The 18,856-nt window shown below is 46.1% G+C and overlaps 1 protein-coding gene across 1 annotated transcript in view; it reads right to left on the reverse strand.

The window, feature by feature from the left end:
• LOC146859668 (astacin-like metalloendopeptidase) overlaps window positions 1–18,856 on the reverse strand; it is a 311,371-nt gene that overhangs the window by 63,867 nt on the left and 228,648 nt on the right. Inside the window, exon 10 of the mRNA XM_085645618.1 lies at window positions 11,304–11,526. Within this exon, the coding sequence (XP_085501744.1) occupies window positions 11,304–11,526 (223 nt within the window). The remainder of the gene's footprint in view (window positions 1–11,303; window positions 11,527–18,856) is intronic.

An 18,856-nucleotide genomic window follows, 5' to 3' on the forward strand; every position in this document is an offset into this window, starting at 1 on the left:
ATAATACAGCCTAGCCTAACACATAGCATAGCATAACAAAACATAGCACAACACAACAAAACATAGCATAGCAAAGCACAACAAAACATAGCATAGTTTAACAACACAAAGCATAGCATAGCAAAACACAACAAAACATAGCATGGCATAACAAAACACAGCATAGCAAAACACAACAAAACAAAACACAGCATAGCATACCATAACAAAACACAACAAAACATAGCATAACAAAACACAACAAAACATAGCATAGCATAACAAAGCATAACATAGCATAACAAAACACAACAAAACATAGCATAGCATAACAAAGCATATCATAGCTTAACATAGCAAAACACAACAAAACATAGTATGGCATAACAAAACATAGCCTAGCAAAACACAACAAAACAAAACACAGCATAGCATAGCATACCATAACAAAACACAACAAAACATAGCATAACAAAACACAACAAAACATAGCATAGCATAACAAAGCATAGCATAACAAAACACAACAAAACATAGCATAGCATAACAAAGCATAGCACAACAAAACAAAGCATAGCACAGCAACACATAGCATAACCTAACAAAACATAACATAGCATAGCAAAACACAACAAAGCATAGCATAATGTAACGCCCTGAACGTCTCAGGATCGTTTAACAGACACGACAATGAGGACGCAACCACTTGTGAAGGGTTAGTTCTTTTAATGAAGGCAAATAAAATACAAAGAACAAACAAAAGTTATAGTCACTGGAATCCTCCAGGCTAAGTACGTTACCAGCCCACAGCACGGATGGTCCTAACCGTCCTCTGCATATACGCCGATCCCGGCGTATGCCAACAGAGGGCAGAAATGAAATGGCCGACAATGCCAATCGGTAGGCTGTGAGGGGCACGAAGAGTGTTGGGGAGAATCGAGGAGTCAGGGAAACACCCAGCCGGGGTCTCTACCTGAAGGGAGCAGCCGCTCAACCTCTTCCTCAGACTGCACCGGGACGCGGAGTCACCTCCTGGTGATGCGTCACCGATACCCCAATCACAAGCAAGAAGACTGAACCGAGAGCAGCCGCTCGATCGATCCTCTGGACTTCCGAGTCTGTAACGCGGCAAACACCTCCTGGTGTGCGTTACAGCTGGCAGTCCCTGTGTCTCTGGTCGGGCTGGGAGTTACGACTCCAACCAGCAAAAGCGCCACTGCGCTTGGACTCAGCCGAGTCAAAAAGCGAAGCTCAATGGTTGACCGGTAGAGCTTCCGGGTCCTTCACAGGTGACGATGGGGCAAGACACGGCCCAGGGAGTAACGACTCGACCTACCTCCGTTCTTGCCTTACTGGAGCACCACTCCGGAACACTGCTCTTCACGAAGCAGGTACGTCGGTGTAAACACAATATCCGACAGCCTTGTACCTCCCGGTTCCTCCCTTTATAGGGCGTGTTTTCCTTGAGTTATGTAACAGCTCTCCTGTTTACATAAGGGCGTGTTTCCCTTGAGTTATGTAACAGCTCTCCTGTTTACATAAGGGCGTGTTTCCCTTGAGTTATGTAACAGCTCTCCTGTTTACATAAGGGCGTGTTTCCCTTGAGTTATGTAACAGCTCTCCTGTTTACATAAGGGCGTGTTTCCCTTGTATGACAGGAATTCTTGACAGTACATCCTCCCTCTCAGCGGCTCCCCACGGGTCCAGCGCTGGCAGGAAAACGCCGATGGAACAAGGAGACCAAGCGCGGAGCATGAACCCCTTCAGCCGGTTCCCATGAATGCTCCTCCGGGCCATAGCCTTTCCACGCAACCAGGTACCACAGCTTCCCCCTGCGCCATTTGGACGCCCGTATGCCCGACACTTCATACTCCACCTCCGACTCCACGCATACCGGCCTAGGTGTCCCAGACGGCTTGGAGGGTGCTGGTTTGAGCAATGATACATGAAAGACAGGGTGTATCCGCAATGACTGGGGCAAGCACACCTTCACGTTCACGGGACCCATACACTTGGTAATTCGATAGGGGCCCATGTACTTGGGATGGAACACACTGTTCTTTCGAAACCTCATGTTTCTTGTGGATATCCAGACGTAGTCTCCAGTGCGGTACAGTGGCCCAGGCCTTCTCTTCCTATCTGCCGCAGCCTTGTATCTTCTCTTGGCCTCTATTAGGACAGCCCTTGAGCGCATCAACGTGTCTTTTATGTGTGCCACCCTGTCCGCTGTGGCGGGAATCCTGTCCTCTCTGAACGGATGTAGAAATGGCAAGAACCTGGGATGTTGGCCATAGTTGCTATAGAACGGAGATGACTGTGTGGAGCTGTGAGTGGCGTTGTTATAGGCTATCTCTGCAACCCATAGCAAGTCGACCCATTCTTCCCTGCCCTGGTCCACAAAACATCGCAGATACTGTTTGAGCGTTTGGTTCAGGCGCTCGGTTTGGCCGTCCGTTTGAGGGTGGTAGCTGGTGGACAGGGCGGTCTTAACATGCAGCGCAGTGCACCAAGTCTTCCAGAATTGCGCAGTAAACTGCGACCCCCGGTCCGACACGATCACCCCAGGTAATCCATGCAGTCGTACCACATTCTTTAGGAGTAGTGACGCCAATTCCCCGGCCGTAGGGACTCTCTTGCAGGGGATGAAGTGCCCCATTTTCGTCAAGTAATCCACCACCACCAGTATTGCCGTCATCCCCTGGTCTACCGGTAGGCCCACCACGAAGTCCAGTGATATGCTATCCCATGGTCTATCCGGGGTCGGAAGTGGATGTAAGAGCCCTTGGGTTCGGCCATGGTCGGCCTTCATGGTAGCACACGTAGGACACTCCTGTCCCCACCTCCTGACATCCACTCTCATGGTTGGCCACCAGAAATGCCGTCCCATGCTAGCCACCGTTTTTTCAAAGCCCAAATGACCTGCGCATGGAGAGTCATGGCACCAGATGAATGCTTGTTTCCTTAGCCGAGGCGTGGGTATCAATAGGCACCTGCCCTTCAGGGGTATCCCGTCCTTCAGCTGCCATTCTCTGTGACTGAGGAGCCACCTCCGCCATGCGAATGACCTGATCCCTCTCTTTATTCCCCTCAGGAAAGTATCCGGTTGGATAACCCCCAATACCATCCTCGGGGAAATGATGGAACGCTCGGTTGCAGGCAATGGTTCCTTAACTGCAGATTGACGGGACAGGGCGTCCGCCTTCCGGTTTTCCGTCCCCGGCCGATATGTGATGCGGAAGTTGAACCCCGCAAAGAAGATCATCCACCGCAGCTGCCTGGGAGAAAGGTGTCTAGTGGCCGTCATGAACTGTAGGTTCCGATGGTCCGTGTACACCGATACCACATGTCTTGCCCCCATCAACCAATGCCTCCATTCGGTGAAGGCGTCCTTGATTGCGAGAAGCTCCTTCTCCGCAATATGGTAGTTGCGTTCGGCGTCGTTGAGTTTGCGGGACATGTACGCAACGGGATGAAGCACCCCTGTGTCGTGGTTGCGTTGGGACAAGATAGCCCCCAGCGCCACATCCGACGCGTCCGCTTCCACCACGTAGGGGAGATCCGGATCGGGGTGAGCCAACACCGGCGCCTTACCAAAGGCGCTTTTCAGGGCCTCAAAGGCTTTGTTCGCTTCAGGGGACCAGACAAACTCCTTGGACTTCCTCAGTAGCTGTGTGATTGGGGCCACCACTCCTGAAAATCCATCTATAAACCGCCTGTAAAAGTTGGCGAAGCCAATGAAACTTTGGACGTCCTTCACGCTTTGGGGCACCGGCCATTCTTTCACCGCCTTGATCTTTCGTTCTGCCATCTCCTGTCCCTCTGGACTCAGCATCACTCCGAGGAATTCCACGGATGTGACGTGGAAGTCACACTTGCTGAGTTTACAAAACAGCATGTTTTCCCTCAGCTTTTGGAGCACAGCTTTGACGTGGTGTACGTGCTCCTCCACACTGGACGAATAGATGAGGATGTCGTCGATATATACGACCACGTAGATATCCAACTCCTCTCTGAATACCTCATTCAAAAAGTACTGAAAGGCTGCTGGGGCGTTGCACAGACCGAACGGCATGACGAGGTACTCAAAAAGGCCGAACCTGGTCTTAAAGGCGGTCTTCCACTCGTCTCCGTCCCTCATGCGCACCAGATGGTATGCCCCTTTCAAATCCAACTTGGTGTAGATACGAGCTTTCTTGACCTGTTCCAGAAGTACACTGATGAGAGGCAAGGGGTACCGATTTTTAATGGTTATCGCATTCAATGCCCTAAAGTCCACACAGGCTCTCAGCTCCCCATTAGCCTTCGGGATGAAGAAGAGTGGCGAGGCGGCCGGAGACTTGGACGGGCGGATGAATCCTAGCTTGAGGAGTTTATCCAGGTACCCCCGGAGATGCACGTTTTCAGGCTCCGTCAGGGCATACAGCCTGCCGCTGGGAACGCTGGCCCCTGGCACCAGGTCGATCTGGCAGTCAAACTGTCTATGTGGTGGTAGCACTTCCGCCTTCACCTCATCAAATACATCCTCAAAACTGTGATAAGCCTGGGGGAGAGCCACATCTTTTTCTGCCGCTGTAGCCACCGTCTGACTCCCGCTCTCATCTGCGTCAAGGGATTCCGTTCTTATTCCACAATGCAGGATGCAATACGGTGACGTCATTTCGATGCGATGTGTTGGCCAATCCACAAAGGGGTTGTGTTTCTGTAGCCACGGCAATCCCAATATGACGCCATATTGGGGCGCTCGGATGATGTTAAAATCGATTTGTTCCAAATGGTTCCTCCCATATCTCATCGGAAGGACCCCCGTGTGCTGTCCGATGGGCCCCGTCACCAATCGCCTTCCGTCTACCGCATAGACGTCTTCGGGTACTGCTTTGGGAAGAAGCACTAGCCCTAGCCTGCATGCCTCGTTGTGGTCCATAAACATGCCAGTGGCCCCTGAATCCACCATGGCCACAACGGGTATCCACTGGTCATGCACTCCCACGTGCACCGTGATAAACAGGTGTCGTTGTCCCTTAGTGACCGAGTTGGAAAGTGAAGGGATGGATGAGTGACTCCGAGATGCCCCTTCTCTGGTCTTGGAGTCCTCTAGTTTTCCGCCGGTATGTCCACCACGGCTGTTACCGACCGGTTGGCCCGATAACGTGACGTCTTCGGTTTGGCAGGGCATTCACGTACGTAGTGGCCTTTTTTGCCACAATATAGGCACAATCCTTGTTTACGGCGTGACTCTTTCTCCGTGGCTGTGAGGCTCGCTCGTATTGCGCTGATGTCCATGGGTTCTCCCTTGGATGCGGTGGAAGTTTCAGGACTTCCCACCGTCACATAGGATGGAAGGGATTTTCCTTTTCTCCCATGATCCCCCTTTCTTTCACTTAGCCTATGTTCCAGCCGTAATACCAGGTTGATAAGGCCCTCACATGTCTTGGGTTGAGGGTCAATATGAGCCACGGCGTCCTTGAGCTCATCGCACAGCCCTTGATGGAAGAGCGCCGTCTGTTTAGCAACAGGCCACTTGGTTTCCGCAACCAGCCTTCGGAACGCGTTGAGATACTGCACCAGGTCGTTGGATCCCTGTCTCAACTCAAGCATTTCACGGTCCGCCGTGTACGAGTCAGCCCTTCTGTCGAATACCTTCAGGAATTCCTCGCGAAAAGCACCCCAATCACATAAGAGGGGGTCGTCCCTGCTCACCAGAGGTACGGCCCATTGTGCCGCGTTTCCAGCCAAATAGGATATAAGGAAAGCCACACGAGCCTGACTCGTGGGGAACGCCTTTGGTTTGCACGATAAATGTAGCGCCACTTGTGTGAGGAATACCTGCACTGTGTTAGGATCCCCACTGTACCTCTCTGGTGTTGCCAAGGGGATGGCTACCGGCATTTCCACTACTACCGCAGGGGTCTGGTTCGTGAGGGAGGTGCTGGGCGTGAGCGGGTCCAATTGGATAGCATCCAGTCTGGCTTTTACATCGGCTGTTTCTTGCCTAGAGGCAGCCACTTCAACTTGCATGGCCGCTAAAGCAGCCAGCACATCATCAAGTGTTGCCATGTCTGTTATCGACCGGGAGACAGTTAGTGTTATTAAGGTCGGATATTTTGTAACGCCCTGAACGTCTCAGGATCGTTTAACAGACACGACAATGAGGACGCAACCACTTGTGAAGGGTTAGTTCTTTTAATGAAGGCAAATAAAATACAAAGAACAAACAAAAGTTATAGTCACTGGAATCCTCCAGGCTAAGTACGTTACCAGCCCACAGCACGGATGGTCCTAACCGTCCTCTGCATATACGCCGATCCCGGCGTATGCCAACAGAGGGCAGAAATGAAATGGCCGACAATGCCAATCGGTAGGCTGTGAGGGGCACGAAGAGTGTTGGGGAGAATCGAGGAGTCAGGGAAACACCCAGCCGGGGTCTCTACCTGAAGGGAGCAGCCGCTCAACCTCTTCCTCAGACTGCACCGGGACGCGGAGTCACCTCCTGGTGATGCGTCACCGATACCCCAATCACAAGCAAGAAGACTGAACCGAGAGCAGCCGCTCGATCGATCCTCTGGACTTCCGAGTCTGTAACGCGGCAAACACCTCCTGGTGTGCGTTACAGCTGGCAGTCCCTGTGTCTCTGGTCGGGCTGGGAGTTACGACTCCAACCAGCAAAAGCGCCACTGCGCTTGGACTCAGCCGAGTCAAAAAGCGAAGCTCAATGGTTGACCGGTAGAGCTTCCGGGTCCTTCACAGGTGACGATGGGGCAAGACACGGCCCAGGGAGTAACGACTCGACCTACCTCCGTTCTTGCCTTACTGGAGCACCACTCCGGAACACTGCTCTTCACGAAGCAGGTACGTCGGTGTAAACACAATATCCGACAGCCTTGTACCTCCCGGTTCCTCCCTTTATAGGGCGTGTTTTCCTTGAGTTATGTAACAGCTCTCCTGTTTACATAAGGGCGTGTTTCCCTTGAGTTATGTAACAGCTCTCCTGTTTACATAAGGGCGTGTTTCCCTTGAGTTATGTAACAGCTCTCCTGTTTACATAAGGGCGTGTTTCCCTTGAGTTATGTAACAGCTCTCCTGTTTACATAAGGGCGTGTTTCCCTTGTATGACAGGAATTCTTGACACATAACAAAACAAAACATAGCATAACAAAGCACAGCATAACAAAACAAAGCATAGCATAGCATAACAAAACATAGCATAGCATAACAAAACACAACGTAACATAGCAGAGCATAACAAAACATAGCATAGCAAAACATAGCATAGCAAAACAAAACATAGCATAACAAAGTATAGCATAGGATAACAAAACACAACCAAACATAGCACAGCATAACAAAACACAACAAAACATAGCATAGCATAACAAAACGTAGCATAGCATAACAAAACAAAGCATAGCATAACAAAACATAGCATAGCATAGTATAAGAAAACATAGCATAGCATAACAAAACACAACAAAACATAGCATTGCATAGCATAGCATAGCATAAAAAAACATAGCATAGCATAACAAAACACAACAAAACATAGCATTGCATAGCATAGCATAACATAACATAAGAAAACATAGCTTTAAGTATGAAAATCTCATAGTAGCGGGCTAGCTAGCTTTAACGGGCAGTGACTGTAAGCAACTCCGTCCACCCAGAAGCAGTCACTCGGTCACCTTTGCTCTTGTATTGCAGTGGCTTCATTTGTTAAACAGTACCCGTATATATACTGTTAGCACTTTACTTGTGCAAATTTCAGGGCTCACAAAACTTTGATGAATCGAAATTCACAACTGAGGCTGTTAAGTTCACGCTATATAAAACCCCAAGGATAAATAAAAAACATTTCCATTTACAATGTGAATAGCTCCAACAAATACAAGACATATTGCAAAGTACAAAACATTGACATTTACAATGCCAATAGGTAGGGTGACCAGAATTTGAAGGCAAAAAACTGGGACATTCCCCAAAAATAGAAGAAGGACTACAATTTTAATTCAACACAGTGCACAGAATGACAGTGCTCCTTAGCAGAAAATTACAGAAAAGGCAGTATGAAATTTATAAAATGCAATTTTTAAAGCCAGTTGCATGCCTGTTAATTAAATTGCTTTCCTATAACAGCTGCTAACTATCCCTGCTTTGTGAAACATAAAAAAATACCTCCCACCCTTTTCAGCCGACCCTCTCAAAAATCCGGGACAAGAGCTTAATTTCCTGAAATCTGCCGGGACAGCTGTCGAAAAACCGGGACTGTCCGGGAAAATCCAGGACACCTGGTCACCCTACAATAGCTCCAGCTCCAAAAAATGCGAGACCTATTGCATTTCTAATGCTTGTTTTTTCAATGTAAAGTTGTGGATTTTGCTATATGAAATGTAGTGATGTTTTTCCTTTTATGATCAATAGACTTACCCTTTTAAATGGAGAAAACAGCTCTGTAGAGGGCCACCCAGCCTCTACGCGAGCGAGCGTACGCACGCACCCCTCGTGACCGGGCTCGGTCCGAGGGTATATAATAAACGGGCCGAGGTCACACGTGAACTTACGGCCAGATCGTAACTCCGAGTGGTCGTGTCCCTTATTTGGTGCTCCCCTGTTATAGGTCGCGTCCCCGTCCCAGCACCTCTACAGGCTCCAGAAATGACATTGAAATGGCGCCCTATCGATGTCAAAAAAATCAAAGGAGAGGGAAAAAGAAGCTGTGGTCCATTCGGCTTCCTATATTGAATGCAAAAAATCAAAAAGAGAGTGGAGCACTTGTCCTGTATAGCCAGGGTCTTTCTTCTGTTAGTTCCTTCATAAAAGAACCCTCATAACTATACACAGGTACAAAAGGCGGCATGAACTGGGTTACCGCTTATGTGTATTAGTGCAGCATCATCATTGGGTCTTTTTTTGAATGTACGCTGCCCTCCACCCGGAGGAAGACCTTCTGGTTCAACAGTAGTATCCAGACATGAAAAACAAAGGAGGGGGATGTGAGAGGGTTCGTATCTGGTGAGCTAAAATCTCTTGGTCATTGTTTCCATAGTGACTTTATTCTTGAAAGCTTGATCAGAGAATTAAAAGAAAGAAGTGCGAGGTGAGACGGAGTTACTGGTCTGCCGTACTTTTCATAATATAGGGGTCAACATGTTTCAGCCTTCTGTAAAGGTCTAAAGGCTTTCATCAGGACCGATAATTGTAGGAAAGCGCATTGTCGCTCCTAAAGCGAAAAAACTTTTCACTTGTTCTGAGTAAAGGGGTCAGATCAATAGTATCTGTACCTTAGACAAAATTATTAGCATTCATTCGGAGATGCCCGGGGGCAGGTTGAGAAATCCATTACGATTCTCTCACGTTCGTTGTCTGCATTTGCCTGTTTCCGCCGTGCATCCAACCAGAGGCAGGTACAGATACTATTGATCTGACCCCTTTACTCAGAACAAGTGAAAAGTTTTTTTGCTTTAGGAGCGACAATGCGCCTTCCTACAATTATCGGTCCTGATGAAAGCCTTTAGACCTTTACAGAACCAGAAGGTCTTCCTCCGGGTGGAGGGCAGCGTACATTCAAAAAAAGACCCAATGATGATGCTGCACTATTACACATAAGCGGTAACCCAGTTCATGCCGCCTTTTGTACCTGTGTATAGTTATGAGGGTTCTTTTATGAAGGAACTAACAGAAGAAAGACCCTGGCTATACAGGACAAGTGGTCCACTCTCTTTTTGATTTTTTGTGTGCCCTATCGATGTCATCATGGGAAGGTGAAAGGACATCAGTTGACTCTGATAGCGACGCAGACACAAGGTGGCCAGGAGAAGCCGACTATGCAAGACTCTCCCCAGCGTCGTGCACCAACTCTGGCTCGGAGCCCTCTGGCGCCCTAAAAACAATTGCCAGAACCACCGAGTCACATCGGAGTCAGCCAGCGCCAAAGGTGGGAGCTTCCGAAGAGGCATGCACTGGCGCCACTGACGCCACTGTGTCCAAGACTCGGACTGCCGCCGAGGGCGAACCTGCCAGGGTGGTTGCAGTTGCCGCTCCTATGGCCTCCTTGGGGCCCGCAGGCGCTGCAGAGGAAGATGAGGTTCTGATGACAAGATGAAAAGCATTGTAATACTCTTACATCTGGTTCTCAGTCACCTCGGCTCCAGTAGCCACAGGGAGGCGCAGGAGTGACGTTTGAGCAGAGGCCTCAGTGCTGAAACGTGAGGAGTCTCTGGAATCCACCTAGCGAGTTGAAGGAGCCAGAGAACGCCTCGACTTCGAAGTGACGCCAATAACCGTGAGACGTAGCTGGGGACTGGGACCCCTGCTGTCGGCCACGGGATGAAGAACGACGCTCACAGGAACAATCTCAGGACCAGCTAACTGCAGACCAGGAAGAGGACCGCCTCCTCGAGGAACTGGAAGTCCGTGACAACTGCGCCGTCCGAAGCTTAATTTGTCACTCCTGTAGCACCTTTGTCTTCAACCGATGTCAGGCGTCACATTTTTTGGCATCGTGATGCGCATCTAAGAACCACATACAAATAAAATGTAGATCAGTACGCGACATCTGTTGAGCACAGGAGCCACAGGATTTATACCCAGAGGTCCTAGATGAAGGCACACTGTTTCAGCCGAAAAAATCAGTCACAGCAGATGGAAAAACTGCCAGAGATACGCTACTCCGGATCCTAGTGCAGAGCGAGAAAAGAAGAAACTGACATCAGTGCGCAGGGGTCTTAAAGGGCTCCACTGACCTCACATCTGGAGCATACATCCTTACAGAGTCAGGCGGTGCCGCACCTTTTGAAATCATGATGGGACAAATTCTACATCTAAATTGTATCGTGCATAGTTGAGAGAATTTTAGCAAAAATCTGACTGGGAATTTTCTGTGGACAAGTGTTTTCGACCCAGAGTTGAGGCATTTCAGAAAAAATAAAAGAGGGGTATGAAGCTAGACACAAGTTGAAGGAGGTCAGGTGTGATTTTAAGGTGGGTGATACTAAAGTGAGCCCTTTGTAGGGGTAACTCACAAGTGAGCAGGTTGACTTGCACTGGGATATTTATTCACCACAGCTGCTCTTCACATGGCAGACACAAGTACTTCCTTAGCAAAATTCTTTCACCTAAGCAGATAATTGAAAACATGGTGTATTTTCACCTGCCACCTAAGAAGAAGTAGTTAAGTACAACAGTGTGGATGGGAAACCTCCCACCAATATGACAATGTGTCTCATAAGCTTTGACCCAATGAAATGTCATCCAAAGGGCCTCCCACAAGCTTTATGTTTTAATGGTCATCTAAAGTTTCATTTTTTGAGTCTGAGGTTTACCCTTAAACTTACCGAAGGAGTATTCCGCTTTGAAGCCAGCTGCGGTCACCCAGATATCACTGTGGAACTGCAGCAGCAGTGCGTTTCGGGTGGAGACCAGATGTGGGACTTGGGTTTTGCCACAGTATTTGCCTATTGGCTTTGATGAGGAGTGGGGTCCATCGATGATAATCAGGTAGTCATAGACGCATCCAGGGAAGTTCTCAAGATCAAACTGGGTGAAGGTCAATGAGATCTGTGAGATAGAGAATCACTGTGAGTGCAGCCCCTCCAGCTCACAGCAGTTTCCACACCAGACAGCACTCCCTGCACAAACCACTTCATTTCACCACTACCCAACCCCAACACAGCAAAGACCAATTATTAGAGCACTTGTCAAACTATTGACAGAAAGAGGGTGCCGGCTGCAGGCCAACTACGTGTTATTTACACTAGCGCCATGCTGCTCACAACCGCAAGCCCCTTCATATCTCCAACTACCAGCACCCTGAACGCACTCACAAATGCACTCACACTTACACCCCCTTTTACACCTTTCCCTCTAAGAACAAGTCTCATGCTCTTATACAAACAAGAGCATTAATCATACTAACAACTAACACTCTTCTTTTGATCACTGGCATACACCTTTCAACTACCACCTCAGTCTTTGTTACCTATGCTAGTACATATCCAGGGCTGGACTGGCTGTAGAGGGCATCAGGCGTTTCCCCAGGAGGCTGGAAGAGATGGGGCCGGTTTTGCAGATGTGAGTGTTGGTTTTGTTACTGGGGGCCGGTTTTGTAAAGGTGCTGTAATGTAGTCCTCCGGTAACAAAACCAGCAGCGCTGCACACGTGCACCCTTCCCCCCTCCAGAGATCTGGTCCGACAAAATTGCCTGGGATGCTTTGGGTTCCCAGGGGCATATCAGCAAGAACCGGAGATAATTATCTCTCAGCGTGCTTAGCGCGAGGATAATTATCACCGGCTAACGCTGATTTTTATCGCTGAGATAGCGTGCTATCAGCAATGCTCATCTCAACAGTGATAAAAATCAAGGTGCAAACTGCCAAATGTGTGATTATCGCTGGAATTCCAATGATAATCGCACAACGTATAGCGAATGCTTGCTGATAGGGCAGGGACAGACTTAGCCATGCTATCCACCTTCCATAGGATATCATGGCTAAGTCAGAAGAAAAGCAGGCGTAAGGAACCGAGGTTAGCGCTACTTTTCTTATCGCTCTGCAGTTTAGCGTGAGGCTTGACGCTTAGCGACATTTCTCCCATTATTCTGGGGAGAAACGCCCACTTTGCATCTCATTAGAGATGCAAAGCTGGGCGTTAAGGGAAAGGGCGCAGAGGCAAGGATTCACGCGATAGCGTGACCTTGCTAATAGGGCGATACAATTATCGCCGCTTTCCGGACGAAAACGGCCGCTAAAGCGGTGATAATTGTCTTGCTGATATGCCCCCCTGTCTGGCCCTGTACATATCTCCTCTTTTTCCTAGTGAACAGGTATACTCTCTATCTGTGCTAAAACTTAGTGGACCGCAGTCACAGCTTGATTAACAGAACTGGATCCCAGAATCTGTCAGAGGGCATCAGCCATGTTTGTCCGCCCTCATAAATCTTGTCGCTGCACATGTCATGCACCATGCTGTTGTGAGGGGAGAGCTTCACCCGCATACTTTAGAAGCTGGAATGCAGTCATTCATTTGCTTAATTTACAGTATATGAATGAACTCAGAATAGGCGCTCATTCACTGACATGGTTATTTTGAAAACAAAAATAGAGAGTGTGGACAGACTTCTGACCTATAATATTTAGTAAAAGTGGATCTAAAGCTTAGAGACCTGAAGACAGAGACTGTTTCAACAGAGTCAAATTCCCTAGTTCTAGATGCTGATGCTATTTGCTTATTCGGAATAAGAGATCTATATATAGATGGGATTAAAAGACTAGGAGCTTGAAAGAGTGAGGAGCGAGGGGGGGGGGGAGCACACCAAGATAGACATCAGAGGCCTTAAATGCCCCACGGTACGCATAAGGACTACACGTTTACTGAAGTAAAATGTTAATCCATGGTGGAGGGGATTCACTTTATGTATGTTTGAGTTTGAGTTTTCCATTTTACACCTCAACAGGATCATCACAGGGTATGTTAGACTGTTGCTATTTGCACAGCACTGTTGTTTTTATGATCTCTGGAAGCTGTCAGCAGGAACAGTGTATAGTAATCTGGTTATTTATTTGGCTACAAGGACGACAGAGCCATCAGGTTAGCTCTGCCAACAGCTTCTCTAGGCTTAACACTCAACCTGGTCGCTAGGAGACCAAACATTCCAATTACAATTACATCATGAGATACTTAAAGGAACATGACATATACATAAATTGGAATACATCACAACATATCTTCTCTTCCTGCAAATAACAATAAACAAAACAATAAAAATAAAATAACAATAAAAAACATCAAAACAAAACTTAAATTCAAACTATGTATCTTGAGGGCTTAACAACAACTCTTGAACTCCTTCTGCAAGATGTCTCAACAGGATTCTGGTAAACTGTATTCATTGAATCAGAGACAACATTTTTTCCTTTAACCTTAACCACTCTGTTAAGATTCCACCAGTAGCCTCCCTCAACTATAACAGCATTTCTGTGTATTTTCAAACTTTGATAGGCTCACTGAATTTACTGTTACCTTTCATGGAATGAATTCCAGACTTAACTTTGACAATGTCTCCCACGTTGAGAGAAACTCTTTCCACTCCTTTGCGTACGTCAAAATATTCTTTTTGCTTAGCTTGAGTGACAATCATGTTTTCTCTAGCTAATGACATGAGATGACTAACGTCAGACTCAGACTTGACCCACCTGCTCATCCATGCCGGTCTAAAACTGGTATTTGGCTTACGCCCATGCAGTAGTTCGAAAGGCGAAATGCCGGTAGTAGAGTGTGGAGTTGTCCCATAAAACCATACCATTGTATCTATTTACTTGCAAATGTCATGACCACTCGTTCTTGCCCATTTGATACACTCACCCACAACACGATTCATCCGCTCAACCAGTCTATTTGTTTGCGGGTGATATAGCGAACTCCTATAATGTTTGACACCTGCCTCTTTCAAAAAGTTTTCAAACTCTGTACTAGTAAATTGTTTCCCATTGTCGGAAACCAATGACTCAGGCAGCCCCTCTCTCATCCACACTTCTTTGAGAAAATCAACAATAGCTTTTGAATTAGCCTCCCTGACAATTTTCACTTCTGGCCATTTTGATGCATAATCCATCATGACTAAAATGAAACGAGACCCACCAGGGAGAATTTCATAAGGTCCCATCACATCAATCCCTATTTTTAACCAAGGGCCCTTAGGACACTCAATAGGGATTAACGGAGGAACAGACACTTTCAAACTTTTATCTGCTGAAGCACAAACACAACAGTTTGCAACCATATTGTCAATCTCAGCATCCATACTTGGCCACCAGTACGTGTCTCTAATCCTTCTCTTTGTCAAGGTAGACCCTAGGTGACCTTCATGAGCCTTCTGGATAATAATTTTGCGAAATACCTCAGGAGGCACAAATTTTTCTCCCCTTAATAACACACCATCCTCCAAAGACAATTCGTCAGAAATCTTACAGAAAGGTTGAAGTGAAACTGGTAAAACCTTCTCCCTAGGCCAACCATTTGTGACAAGAGGAAGTACCTCACAAATCACTGGATCAGAATTAGGAGCATGTATCCACCCAATTTCCGAATTAAGACAGAATTCTGGAAGATCAAGTGCAGCAACAAGACAATCATCACAGTCTTCCTCTGAAAGATCTTCCAAACAGATCTCATCAACCTCACAAGATGTAACTGGAAAACGGGATAAAAAATCTGCACGTATATTCTTCCCTCCAGAAATGTGTTTGACCCTGAATTGGTATTGCAGAAGTTTAGTCACCATACGCATGATTCGGGGAGAACAGCACTTGCTGACACTCCCCCCCAGGATGTTTACAAGAGGCTTATGATCAGTCAATAATAAAAAACATTTTCCCCAGACGTAAGGTCTAAATTTCTCTATGGCCCATAGGCACGCCAACAGTTCTTTTTCTATTACTGAATATTGCACTTCTGGGGTCCGTAACACCCTTGAAGCAAAACACACCGTGTTCTCACCGTTTTGATCCCATTGGGTTAATGTGGCAGCAATCCCTGCTTGACTTGCGTCTACTGTAACACAACAAAACAAATTTGGGTCAAACGGCTTCAAAATTGGACTATCTTCCAAACCGGACTTCACCAACTTTAAAGCATCCACACACTCTTCATCCCACTCAAACTTCACCCCTTTCTTTAGAAGGTTACTCATCGGGCGTGCGATGGAAGCAAAATTGGGAATGAATTGTGAGTAATACTCGCACAACCCCAAAAATGATTTTACACCTCTTTTGTCTACCGGTTCTGGGGCATCCAGAATAGCTTGTAGCAGACCTGGACGAGGACGTACCCCGTCTTGAGAAATAACATGCCCTAGATATTCAATTTCTTTACAAAGGAACTTACATTTCTCCTCCTTTAGTACTACCCCACTTTTCTTGAAAAGAGTCAAAACCTTGCTCAGAGCAACATCATGACTAGAAATGTCAGACCCAAAAATAAGCACGTCGTCTTGGAACACAACTACACCCTCTATGTCCTTAAGTATATTAGTCATGATCTTTTGAAAAACTGACACCGCGGAGGCAAGCCCAAATGGCATGCGGCAATATCGGAATGTTCCCAAAGGCGAAACAAAAGCTGTAAGATGACGTGATTCGGGGTCTAATTCTACCTGATGGTAAGCGCTCGCCAAATCCAGCTTTGTGAAAAATCATGCTCCTCTTGTGAGTGAAAACAAATCGCTAATCTTTGGTAAAGGGTATGAATCTATCCATATCTCTTTATTGAGTGATCTCAAGTCCACACAGACCCGAAGATCTCCTCCCCTTTTTCTCGATACGACTAAGGGAGATAACCACAACGAGGAATAGGTGGGTTCAATAATCCCTCATTCACATAACTCTTTTAGTTCCCTTTCCAGGTCAGCCCTGACACTAAATGGTACTCCACGTAACTTATGTTTAATGGGAGTAGCACCATTCTTAACGATGATCTTGTCTTTGAAACCCTTTATCCTTCCTAGTTTTTTTTCTAAAATTTCTGGGAACCTATTTTACCACATGAGGCTAACATCTTGACAGTCTACAACCAGTACTTGTTCTTTAGCTCCTGGTCTCAATATCATTCCAAAAAGCCCCTGATGGAACCACCCCAAAATATTCAGACCTTTAACTGCCACGTAAAATTTTCCCTTTATTCTCCTTCCTTTAAATTCCATTTCTTCTTTGAAAAATCCTATTAAGTCTATTTTCCTTCCTTCATAAGAAACAGGAGAATGATCAGGAGGGGAAAGAACGCAAGTACCATGCCATGTTGCTTCAAACAACTCTTGCGTAATCATTGTTATTTTGGGCCCCGGGTCAACTAATAACTTCACCGTATGGTTACCAACGTTAATATCTACAATAGGATCTACACACGAGGAAGGGTCACCAACTACTACATCCTGATTCGGAGAATGAATTTGGCCATCATCCAGACTTCTTACGACAGAAATCACTTCAGAATCAGATTCACACTCCGATTCAACCACACAAACCGTAGGCTTCCTCACATTTCTGCTCCTCTTTAGGCACACTTTGGCAAAATGTCCCATTTTTTTTACAATAATTGCACATTACATTGCTAGCCGGACAACGAGAGCCTTTGATATGTGGAGGATTACCACACCTCATACACCTATTGTTGATGTTACTAAATGACGGATTTATAGTGTCGGACTTTACTTTGACTGTTTGGCTAGGTGAGGTCATCGGTTTACCCCGTGGTTTTACAGCAGTATTAAAGCTAATAACATTTATGTTCTCTGGAAGTTTTTCTTCTAATTCTTTCAGTGATACAATAGAGATTTCGATGCTCTTGGCTATTTTTATCACTTTATCCAGATTGGGATTTCCCAAACTAAGATGTTTTTGCCGTATGCTCTTTTCTTTGCAATGACACGTGAACTGATCCCTTATAAGCTGTTCTGTAAAGTTCTCAAATTTGCAATCCGCAGCTAACCTTCACAAGACAGATATGTAAGCATCGACGTCTTCTGCATCAGTTTGTTTTCTTTAAAAAAAATTATGTCTTAGTACCATGAGACTAGGTTATTTGTCAAACCTAGTCCTTAATTTAATTATAGTCTCTTCAAATTCATCAATGCCATTAAGTTCCTCTTGTGAAAGAGCAGGTAGGTGTTTAAATATAGACCTGCCCTCAAACCCTAGAGAATGTAACAAAATACATTTTTTTTCTTTCTGCACTGAAGCGTAAGGAACCAATGGCACCCAAATATACCTGGAAAGCGTCAAACCAAACTTCCCATCTAACTGGCGGATCACCTGGAGACTCCAGAAATGAAGGAGGTGGGGTGACAGACTGCATGCTGCACATTTCAGTCAAAAAAGGGACTTGGTATTGACAAATGTTGCTAATTTTGAAAGTGGAGCACTAACTTGTATTCAATGAAACCACACCTCAAAACCATGGACCACTCATATATAAACATATATATATATATATATATATATATATAGCTGTCACCTATAAACATACACTTTGCAAAGAATCATAACATTAAGATAAAACTCAGTAAAGTTACTTAAAGTTGAGCTTATAATATATAAGTTATTGTATATTTTGACGTTTCGTGTATGAAAACTGAAGTCTTACTTTTAAAAATGTGCCTCTGGATGTGGTGTGCGTGTCACCGATGAGAATGACACACAGTACTACTAAAACGAGCTGTAAAATGATGTGCGTGTCATCGTCAATATGTAGAAATTCACTCTCAAAGATGTTCAGAGATCGTTGTTCCTCTCTGCAGCATAAAACGAAAAATAAACAAAATGACACGCATCTCGGTTTTTGGGATGGTGAGCGTGTCACCGTGTCGAGAACAATTTGATTAATAAATGCGCAAATACCGATGCCTTGAGAGATGCCGCTAACGTCATTCACCTTGATTATTTCCCCCATCCAATATGGCGCGATGCATGTACGTGAGGTAATGTGAGATGACGAAGGAAGTAGTGCAAAGATGTCTGGGAAATAAATCCGTGGATGCATCGCTGAAAGAACATCAGATGAGAAGCTGCGTATCTTTGAAAATTAGCAGAGCGCGACCGTGGTGCGCGCGACGAGTCGCGTGGGGATTGAAGTTTCCAAAGAGACTCAACTGTAGAATGGTAAACTTTACCTTTCTTCTTTGTTTGTGAATAAAGAAAATTACACAACAACAGTTAGCCTTCCTCGGAACAACGACTGCATAGCTGGAGTATGTCCTCCGTAATCAGAATCACATTGACTACGACCTTCTTGAGTCTAGACGATGTGGTGATTGCTTTACCTTAGAGGTCGCTGATGAGAAAGGGTTGTAAATATAGATATTTTTATTTATGGGTTTGTATCGCGCTGGACTCGACTC

The sequence above is a fragment of the Triturus cristatus genome, chromosome 3_1 (genome assembly GCF_964204655.1).
Source record: "Triturus cristatus chromosome 3_1, aTriCri1.1, whole genome shotgun sequence".
NCBI lineage: Eukaryota > Metazoa > Chordata > Amphibia > Caudata > Salamandridae > Triturus > Triturus cristatus.